Source organism: Lolium perenne, chromosome 1 (genome assembly GCF_019359855.2).
Source record: "Lolium perenne isolate Kyuss_39 chromosome 1, Kyuss_2.0, whole genome shotgun sequence".
Classification (NCBI taxonomy): Eukaryota; Viridiplantae; Streptophyta; class Magnoliopsida; order Poales; family Poaceae; genus Lolium; species Lolium perenne.
This window is the reverse complement of record NC_067244.2, coordinates 23,904,738-23,915,800: the sequence shown is the minus strand read 5'-3', so window position 1 is coordinate 23,915,800 and position 11,063 is coordinate 23,904,738. Positions and strand designations below refer to the sequence as shown.

General features: G+C 57.0%; 1 protein-coding gene and 1 pseudogene across 1 annotated transcript; one reads left to right on the top strand and one right to left on the bottom strand.

The window, feature by feature from the left end:
- The first annotated feature begins 1,022 nt into the window (after nt 1-1,022).
- On the top strand, nt 1,023-1,493 carry LOC127329145 (avenin-like a4; annotated as a pseudogene).
- A 490-nt stretch (nt 1,494-1,983) lies between these two features.
- LOC127344428 (uncharacterized) lies at nt 1,984-4,039 on the bottom strand. Its single transcript, XM_051370699.2, has 2 exons — nt 3,857-4,039; nt 1,984-3,366 (listed from the first exon to the last, which is right to left on the bottom strand). Exons 1-2 carry the CDS (start codon nt 3,961-3,963, stop codon nt 2,193-2,195), a joined length of 1,281 nt encoding a protein of 426 aa, XP_051226659.1. The 5' UTR covers nt 3,964-4,039; the 3' UTR covers nt 1,984-2,192.
- Nucleotides 4,040-11,063: the final 7,024 nt, after the last annotated feature.

Here is an 11,063-nt window from a genome sequence, read left to right as displayed (position 1 = left end):
CAGAGGTGGCGCTGCGGTCCGCCAAGCCTATGCCAGTGAGGGATGCCATGCCAGCAGCCCTGGAGGTTGGCTTCCGCCACTTTGACACGGCCTCCCTGTACGGCAAGTAAGGGTTCAGGGTTTCACGACAGCAATGAGGCCACCGACACAAGGCAAAGGGGTAGGTCTGGACCTCTGACGACGACTATGCCACCACATGTGTCGCAGCATCTTCTATCCCTTCTTACTGAACAAACAACACAGTATCGGTAAGCTCCATATTTTTTCTATACAATCCTCCCAGCCCATTGAACAACATAATTTTTGTAACGGCTTGATGGGCCGAGTATGGGATGGAAACAATAAATAGCCATCTTGCACGAGTAAGTGATTGCTCACGATGCAAGAATACACCATAGATCTTCTTTTACAAATGACAACAAATTCGTTTCAAAGACTAGAGCAAAGCCATGACAATCCATGACATGTAAAGGGGGTTTTATGCGTCATGTCGTGTTCTTATATCACCAACCAATACAAACCAGTTCCGTGAAACATTTAATGGAGTGCAGCACAACCCTTTACGTGTAAAGGTTTCAGATATGATCACAAGAAATGATTTTCATAAAAAAAAACATGGAGTTGAGGACAAGCCTTGACATTTAAAGTGAGACAAAATGTCATGCTAATCTGGTTTATATCTAGCAACTTATACAAGATAGCAAAATGGGTTTCACAGATGGATGAATCAAAATCTATGCTTGATATGTAAAGTGATGAGGGATGAGTCATATCGATTATCGATATCAGCTGACATCTAGATGATATGTGCTAAAAAGTAAAATTGATAATAATCCAAGATTCGACTTGTGGCCACCTAACAAAAGAGTACCAAACGATCAGTTCAAAAGGCATGCAAACACTTCAGCAAAACAACTTAGGGAGGAGATGCAGAAAATCGTACCATGGTAGCTATAAATAGACTTGCACAATGAAGACACTCCTCCATCATCCTTCACACAAACATAAACATCAAAGCAACCATGAAGACCTTACTCATCCTTGCTGTCATCTCCCTCGCAGTGACCAATGTCGTTGCGCAGCTGGACACTACCTGCAGCCACGGCTGTGGGCAGTGCCAGCAGCAACAACAGTGGCAGCATCAGATAGTGCATTCCTGCAACAGTGTGGCCCAGTCATGGCATCATATGTCTGACCCCCGATGTGGCAGGCAAGCAGCTGCCAGCAGCTAGCACATATCGTAGAGCAGGTTCGGTGCCAAGCCTTATGCAGCATGGCGCAGTCCATTATGCAACAGCAGCAAGGCCAGAGTTTCGATCAGCCATAGCAGCAGGTTCAGTTTGAGATAATGAGGATGGTGCTTCATAACCTTCCATCGATGTGCAAGGTGTACATCCCAGAATATTACACCACAATCCCCTGCAGTACAATAACCCCTACCCCCGTATATCATCCCTATTGTCGCTACATGTGCCGATGGTGCCTGCAACTGAAAAGAGAAGATGTCTCTTGCTAGGTCAATCGATCACCGCTCAGTTGATCGATGAAGTGGTGACAAAATAAAAGTGTCATACATCATCATGTTTGACCAGTACTATTGCAAGGTTGCAACTTGGAAATATGAACATCTGTTCTTAAATAAAGCTTTTGTTTGAATGGAACTGCATGTCGTGCAAAATTGATGAAATCTCCAAAGCATCTTACTATACTGTATGTTCTATCATTAGATCAAAAAAAATATCAGGACATAAAGCAGAAAAGAGAAGGAGTAGCACAAGGAACATATGGAGAGACTAGATAAAGGAGCACACAGCCATAGCAGATAAAGGAGTATAGAAAATTACCAGATTCGAAACAGTTTGGCATTTCCTGAATGTACTTTCCAGTTCAGTCACATAACTAACGTCAACCAAGCTGCTACATCAGTAACAGACTAATCACTGTGGGGCTGCGCCATATATGTTGGCTGTTACGATGTGTCACTGCACAGGAGGATCACTGCCTCGAGAAAACATAGATAAATATTCTTTTACATGATACATTTGGTGCGGAGTCAAGAAACCCCTGGAAGTTACAAGAACCTAGTGACTAACTAAATCATATAAAACGAGCAGTTGATAGTGTTTGTGTTGTAAAAGACTAATAAAAACCCTACAACTGCTACTGATACTGAAACAACCAACGATGATCAATTACTGGCAAACTCCGTAAACCAAACTGGGTAGCACCCAGAGGCTATTTAGTGGACTGGAATGGGCAGTGGCTGCAGAACTGAATGACAAGCGGTGTGTTGAGTTGGGCACTGGTTGTCCAACCTCTATTGCAGTCCATGGCTCATCAGAATCTTGGGATGCCGTCGGAACATAAATGTAGTTACTTTTTCCTCCCCATCTTTCGGGGTTCATGCATGAAAATGTGGGGTTCCTCCTATCATTGGAAAGAAAGAGAGCCCAATTGTCCAACTTCTCCATCTTCACCCACTTAGCCGGTTGGTCCAAAAAGTCAAGGCGGAAGATTCGTAAGGTGCCAGGGAAGCCAAACAGTAGGTCCGTGCTTACTGAGAGATCAACCAAGAGAAGCATGTCACCACAGACCACCAGCCATGGCTTAGAATGCAGGCCTACAAGCATGCCCTCTTCCCACACAACTGCTACTTCTTGTATGCTGAGTTGAGGCACGACGCTTATGGTATGTAGCCTCTGAACAAAGTCCATGGCAAACATCTGACCTTTGAAGAAGACAATCTGATGGAAGGGTTCACCAGCAAGAGGGTGCTCTGTCCAGGAATTTGCTCCAACTTGCCACTGGAATATGGAGGTTCTCGATAAAAGGGTGAGACGTGAGTTGGGTGAGGTGAGTGGAGCCACAAGGAAGCCATAGTAGATCAAAGAGCTGCCATCGGACTGGAGTTTGGGAGGCTTCACCTTAGCACCAGTGTACACATCGAGGAGATGGCAGTGCTCCCGGTCGGAGAAAATAAGATACCCATACGAGCAGCCCAGATAGCGCATGCGGCATGGATTAATTCTGGCCGCTGAAAAGCAAAGGGATAAAGATCTCTTGGCAGGGTCAACGAGCTTCCATTTAGGTTTATAGTTGAAAATTCCATGGCTAACATCTGGTTCGAGGTGGAGAGGTGGGAAGGTGAAGGTATACATGGATGGGAAGGACGAGGCCGCAGCGCGCCAAGAGCGGCAGGTGCCTCTGAAAGCAAGGAGGTCGTGGAATGAGCTAATGAGAGATATGATTTGATGGAGCAGGCTGTCCAGAGGGTAATCCCAATCATGACATCCCGAGGAGGGTGAGGAGGTAGATCCCGAGGCGTCGCAGGTTTTCTTAGAGGGCTCCTCTCCAACAACAGCTTCTCTGCCAATAGAGAAAATTCAGTATCAATGGACCAGAATAGAGAGATTAGGTATGTTAACAAGTAAACCGCAAAGAATGGGTATGTGCAACCAAAAATGACCACTTAACTGAACCCCAAATATTCCCGCGGTAAGCTGTATACCAACAATGCTAAGCTTCATTCAGAATGGGCTACATCAGAACCACATACAGCATGACATTTTGTAACCCTATTCATTCCCCACACCCCATCCTTTCAGAACTTTCAATTCCATTTGTACAGATCATGTCCAAAAACCATGTCACCTTAAAAGTATGCTATCCTAATTCACACGTGCAACTTCTTCGGTGGTTAAACAAAAATTGGAGGGTTTGCAGTGGCAGGGCAGCACCCTGAGGAAGACCAAACTGAACCAGAGGAAAGGAATAATGGCTTGGATTTGTTCAGTTCAGGGGCGGCAGCGTGGTCCACTGACTAAGCTAGGGCAAAGTTAAAGGTGAGCACGCAGACCTGACGCCGAGACGAGCTGGTGCCGCCTCCGGCGGCGAGGAAGGTTCCTCGGCCTGCGGCGGCCGCTCTCTCAGGCGACGACGCCGGCGGCGACTTCCTCCGGCCATGGATCCGAGCCGCCGACGGGGAGATGGAAGCGGTTCTCGCCGATCGATAGGCGTCCGAGCCGAGGAGAGTGCTTGACCATTCTGTTTGGGCCGACGAGTCGGCCTTGTACTTGTTAGTACGGGCTAGCCCAATCTAAGAAGTGGCCTGGTACTGTAGGCCCAAAATTGTCCCCAGGAAAGTGAATTTTTCTTTTGCCACACACAGTACAAATGCAAACGCAAAGTCTCACAAATACAATCAGTTATCCCCGCAGATGGTGCTTATGAAATAGGGAGCGGTTGATACGACAGCCGTTGTTATTAGTCATGTTTCTCGAGATTCAGTCCATGTCGGGGGGAAGACCCCGGATAGGGCAATGGACGCGGAGCAGCCGGCTGGCCACTGGCCGGCTCGCGGCAAAGGCCGGCTGAGGAGCAGCCGGCTGGCGCCGTGGCCGGCTGGTCCGGAAGCCGGCTGGCTCTAGGTCCTAGTCGGCCTGGCTACGGCCGCCAATGCGTAGGTTGGGCCGGCTTCTACAAGCCATATCCGATCGGGGTTTGTACCTCGGACCGACTCGAGGTCGGCGAGTCTTGCACCGGAAGGAACCGGGTTGGTGATCCGGGTTCCTAAAGTCCACGCTGACTCCATCTTCCGTAAAGCGCGGGCACTGTGGAGCAATAGTGCCACGCGCCGGACAGCCGTCGGGGCTTACGACGATCCGTATCGCTACGGTGGGCGGACGGCGACAGGGGACACCTCCTCCATACCGCCGACCGTGGCAGCCGGATGGGACAGGCCACGATGCCTCAACCACTCCCGACGTCACCGCCTCGGGAAGGAGCGGAAGCCGAGCCGGCCCGGCCGACGATAAACTATAGGGTCTTCTATGGAACGTGCCCGCGCCAAGATAAGCCGCACTACCCCCTCTCGTGCAGAGGAGCGATCATTTATTGCGTTCACCCACCTACGTAGCTGCCTGTGAGAGAGACCATCGTCTCCCTTAGCCTCTCGGGAGCAGCGGGACACGGCTCTAGGAGCACCATTGTACTGTGTGATCATCATATACACTCATAGCGAGGAGTAGAGGTTTTACCTCCACCGAGGGCCTCGAACACAGGTACGTCGCCGTGTCGCTCGTGCCCATACCCGCATCCGGATACCGCCGTGAGATCCCTCAGAACCACTTCGATTAGCCACCCTATGGCATATGCCGTGACGATACCACGACATTTGGCGCCCACCGTGGGGCCTTCGGCATCCTCGGCCGGTGTCTTCATCCGGACGGGCCTCACCACCACCACCGGCGAGCGAGTCGCCGGGCTTGATCCGGAGATTCGGCTCCCTCGGCTGCGTCGGCGACAACGCGCTGGCTGCTTCGCTGACCGGCCCTTCCCGGCCGGCGGCGGCGTCATCTCCTTCGGCGGCTTCGACGTCTCGTCGCCACCGTCGCACCGCCGCGCTACCCGCGGCAGGTCTTTGCGCTGCGCTAGCCCTCCTCCGCGAGCCGGCAGCGGCGCTCCCGCCCGGCCCGCCGTCGTGCAAGTCATGATGGCTGGCGACGAGCTCCCCACCAAGAACCCGCGCATGCGCGGCCCCAACCTGGAGCGCAACATCGACCCCAACGCCTCCGGCTCGGGCCGAAAGCGCCACCGCCACCGTCCCGGCCGGACGAAGTCCGGGCAAAGCCGAGCACCCCGCTCACGCCTGGTGCCGACCCCACCGCCATCGAGGCGGACTTGGAGGCGCACCGCCAGCTCCTCCTCAAGCAAACCGAAGAACTGGCTGCTGCTAAGCGCCGGATGGAGATCACCCGGCGCGAGTACAACCGCGCCCACGGCCTCACTCCGGGCGGCGACGAGCCAAGCCGAGCCGGCCACATCCGCCGCGAGGGCCGCGACCTTGGCGCTGAGATCGCCCGCGACGGCGCTCCTTCGCCGGCTCCGTCCGCGGAGCTCCCCGTCTACAACACCCCCGACAAGAACGTGCGCGCGGCGAAGCCGCCGCAGAAGAGCTGAACCGCCTTCGGGCGAAGAGTTACGCCGCCGGACCGGGCGGGTGGGCGAGCCGCTCAACGCAGCCAACGGGCGGATCGCCGACCCCGGGTATGTCAATGCCCCCGAGCTTCTCACGCTCGTGGAGCTGCGAGCAACGACGGGGAAGGCGCCAGGGGACACGGCCGAGTCCTCCTCCCCGGCCAAGCCGGCGCCATGATTCCCGGGCCACGCACGGCTCGGGCCGGCCAAGCCACCAGCCCGAGCGGCGGCGGCCGCAGCCGGCCCCCTCCAAGCCGGAACCGGGAGCAAGACTCCGGGCCCCGCCGTCATCACCGAGCGGCTCCAGAAGCAAGCAGCGCGCGCCAGCCGGCACACTCCCGGCTGGGCCCGCGCATCGAGCCTGCCGACGCCCGAGATCGCCTCGACCGGCTGGTCGAATCCCGCATTGCGGAAGAAGAGGCTCCAGCCGGCCCAAAGTGCTTCGGGCCCCGCATCGCCAACGAGCCCACGCTCGAAGGCTTCACGCTCCTCCGTGACACCCCCAAGTACGACGGCACCGCCAAGCCGGAGGACTGGCTGCAGGACTACTCCACTGCAGTCGGCATCGCCAAAGGCAACAAGCGCTGGGCCGTGCGCTACTCCCCCGATCTTTGGTCGGCTCCGCCCGCACATGGCTCAACAACCTGCCAGCCGGCGGCATAAACGGCTGGCTCGACTTGAGCGGCCTTCATCGGCAACTTCACCGGCACCTATCGTCGGCCGGGTCGCCCCGACAGCTCGAGATGTGCAAGCGGGGCCCCGACGAGACGGATCGCGCGTACACGACGCGATGGTGCGAGATGCGCAACTCCTGTGAGGGCGTGCACGAGATCCGAGCCATCAGGTTCTTCATGGGAGGCTGTCGGCCCAACACCATGCTGTGGCACAAGTTGCGCCGCAGTGACCCCAAGTCGATGGCCGCCTTGATGGCCATCGCCGACAAGTACGCGCTGGCTGAGGAAGCCGGCAAGGCGCCGGCTGATGTTTCGCCGGCCCCCACCAGAAGAGACAACAACAAGCCGGCCGAGGGCGCCTCGCACGGCAGCCGGCGGGACAACTACCGCGGCAAGCGTCACAGTGACCAGCCGGACCGCCGGTACGGCTCCGCCCACGTGGCCGCCGTGGCAGACAACGCGGCAGGCGGCAGCCGCCGCCAGAAGCAAGACCGGCGGTGGAAGCCGAAGTACACCTTCGAGCAGATGCTCGACTCGCCGTGCAAGTACCACGGCGGCAAGAACCCCTCCAACCACACCACCCGCGATTGCCACTTCATGAAGCGGGCGACAAGCGGTGAACCTCTACCGCCTCCACCCCCGCCTCCACCAGCCGGCGGGCCGGGAGGCCAAGCCGGCGCAGAGAACGCCAACCTCGAGCACCACGAGGCTAACCAAGTGCACCATGGCGGCCGATATTTGGCCGAAGATGCCACCTACATCATCTTCACCTCCGAGCCCGAGGACGGGGACGAGCCAAGAGCGCCGTTCCCTCGAGGTCAACGCGGTCATACCGCCGGTCCCCCGATACCTAAGGCTGGTCGAGCAGGCCATCACTTTTGATCGCCGCGACATGCCGGCTGTCCTGCCGAAGCCGGGCAGCTACGCCATGGTCCTCGACCCCACCATCGGCACAACCGGCGCGGCGTGCGTTTCTCGCGCGTCCTCATCGACGGCGGCGGCGGCATCAACATCCTCTACCGCGACACCGCCCGCAAGCTGGGCATCCGGAGGCCGAGTTGCGCCCCACCCCCACCGTCTTCCATGGCATCGTGCCGGGCCATCGCTGCCAGCCGATCGGCCGGATCACGGCCTGGAGGTGATGTTCGGGAAGCCGGACCACTTCCGCACCGAGAGAATCGAGTTCGAGGTGGTGGACCTCGTGAGTCCCTACCACGCGCTCTGGGCAGGCCGGCCACGACCAAGTTCATGGCGGTGCCCCACTATGGGTACCTGAAGATGAAGCTGCCTGGCCCCAAGGGGTCATCACCATAGCCGGCGATTATCGCCGCTCCATGGGCTTGCGCCACGCGAGCTCCAAGATGGCCCGGACGCTGGTCATCGCCACCGAGAAGCAGCTCATCCACGACGCCGTCGCCCTCGCCAAAGCCGCGCGGACGGACATGCCGGCTGCGGGCAACCCGGCTGGGACGACTCACTTCCGGCCGGCCGACAACACCAAGAAGATCCTGCTGGACCCGGCGCAGCCGGCTCAAGTTCGTCACCATCGGTGCCGGCTTGAACAAGAAATAGGAAAGCGAGCTCACCAGCTTCCTCCGTGAGAATCGGGACATCTTCGCGTGGACTCCAAGAGACATGCCGGGTGTGCCGAGGGAGTTGGCTGAGCACCACCTCCACGTCCGGCACGAGGCCAAGCCGGTGAAGCAGCCTCTCGGGCGCTTCGCCGAAGAACGAAGGAAGTCCATCGGTGAAGAAATCGCCCGGCTCCCAGCTGCCGGCTTCATCATGGAAGTGCTGCACCCGGACTGGTTGGCGAACCCGGTCCTGGTTTTGAAGAAGAACGGCTCCTGGCGCATGTGTATCGACTACACCAGCCTGAACAAGGCGTGCCCAAAGGATCCCTTCCCCCTGCCGCGCATAGATCAAGTCATAGACTCATTGCGCTGTGAACTGTTGTCTTTCCTAGATGCCTATTCGAGCTACCACCAGATTCCTTTGAATCCGGTGATCAAATAAAGACTTCGTTCATTACCCCGTACGGGGCTTATTGCTACACGACTATGCCGTTCGGCTTGAAAAATGCGGCGCCACCTACCAAAGGTGCATGCAAAAATGCTTGCGAGGATCAAATCGGCGAAACGTTCACGCATATGTGGATGATGTCGTTGTAAAGACCAAGGAGACGACTACCCTCCTTGATGACACGAGAGAAACCTTCACCAATTTGAGAAGATTCCGGATGAAGCTCAACCCGGCCAAGTGCACATTCGGCGTGCCGTCTGGCCAGCTCCTTGGCTACCTCGTCTCTCAGCGAGGGATCGAAGCCAACCCGGACAAGATCAGTGCCCTAGAGAAGATGGAACTGCCGCGGTGCCTCAAGGACGTCCGAGAAGTTTGCGGCTGCCTGGCCTCCTTGAGCCGCTTCGTCACCGGCCGGGGGAGAAGGCATCGCCCCTGTATCAACTAATGAAGAAGGCGGACAAATTCGTCTGGTCACCGCAGCGGATGAGGCCTTCCGTGACTTGAAGCGCGTGCTCTCAACCGCGCCAATCCTTGCAACGCCGGGTTCAATGGAGCCGATGTTGTTGTACATCGCAGCCACCAACCGAGTGGTTAGCGTTGTCCTGGTGGTGGAGCGCGAAGCCGGCAACGAGGAGCACTGGTTCAGCGCCCGGTCTACTACCTTAGCGAAGTGCTCTCCCGGTCGAAGCAAAACTACCCCCACTACCGAGAAGGTCACCTACGGCGTCTACATGGCGGCCAAGAAGCTCAAGCACTACTTCCAAGAGCACCCCATCGGGGTGGTTGCCACGACGCCCTTGGCGTAAATCATCGGCGGCAAGGATGCCAACGGCCGGGTTGCCAAGTGGGCCACTGGAGCTAGCCGCCCACACCATCCTCTACGAGCCACGCACGGCCATCAAGTCGCAGATCCTCGCGGACTTCTTCATCGGCCAGGCTGAGATGCGGTACTTGCCGCTGTTCGGATTCCACGCATTGGAAGATGCACTTCGACGGCTCGAAGATGCGCAACGGCTTGGGAGCCGGCATCGTCATCACCTCTCCCAAGGGAGACCGGCTGGACTACGTCCTGCGGATCCACTTCGCCGCATCCAACAATGTGGCGGAATATGAAACGCTCATTCATGGGCTGAAGCGGCCAAGGAGATTGGCGTGCGTCGCATACTGCAGCCGGCGACTCCGACTTGGTTATACGACAAGCATCGGGCGGCGGGACGCGAAGGACGCCAACATGGCCTCATACCGCTTCCATGTCCGGCGGTTATCCGGCTTCTTCGACGGCTGCGAATTCCACCATGTGCCACGAGCAAACAACGAAGCGGCTGATGCCTTATCCAAGATTGGCTCAACCGGCAAGCCATTCCGCCGGGTGTCGCCTTGGCGGTTCTCAAGAAGCCGTCCATCATACCGTCACCGGACTCGGATTCAATATTCGTGCCGGCTGACCGAGGGCTGCTCAGCCGAACCCGGGGCTTCATCGCCCAAGTCGGGGGCTAACAAGCCAAACCCGCCGGCTAGCATGCCGAACCCGGGGACTTCTCGGTCCAACCCGGGGCTTCATCGCCAAACTCGGGGCTAGCAAGCCGAACCCGCCGGCTAGCAAGCCGAACCCGGCGACCATGCGGTCGAATCCGGAAGCTCCCACACGGAGGCCCTGTTGGTCAGCGTATTCGAGATAAGATGCGTACCTTCATGGGCACAAGAATTCCTCTCCTACCTCACCCGACGGTGTCTTTGCTGATGATAGAGTCCGGGCCGGGCAGATTGAGAGAAGGGCCAAGGCCTATACCATCATCAACCACCCGGTGTACAAACGCAGCGTAAGTGGGGTGTTCCGGCGGTGCGTCGAGCCGGCTGAAGGGATTGAACTCCTACGGGAAATCCATCAAGGAGAGTGCGGACATCACGCCTCATCCGAGCCATAGTGGCCAAAGCCTTCCGGCACGGTTTTTATGGCCATTGCGCTCGAGAGACGCAGAAGATTTGGTGAAGAAGTGCAACGGCTGTCGGCGCTTCGCAAAGCAAAGACACCAGCCGGCTTCCGCCTTGAAAACCATCCCCATCACATGGCCATTTGCCGTATGGGGCTTGGATATGGTAGGCCCATTCGAGAACAGCGCGAGGCGGCATGACACACCTCTTGGTGATGATTGACAAATTCACCAAGTGGATCGAAGCCAAGCCAATCAAGAAAGCTGAGACGGGTCCACGGCCGTCACATTCCTCAAGGAAATCATTGTGAGATTCGGCTACCCCCACACCATCATCACCGACAACGGCACCAACTTCTCCCAAGGCATCTTCTCTCGCTATTGCGGGGAAATGGGGATCCGGATGGCCCTATCTTACGTGGCACACCCGAGTCCAACGGACAAGTGGAAAAGGCTAACG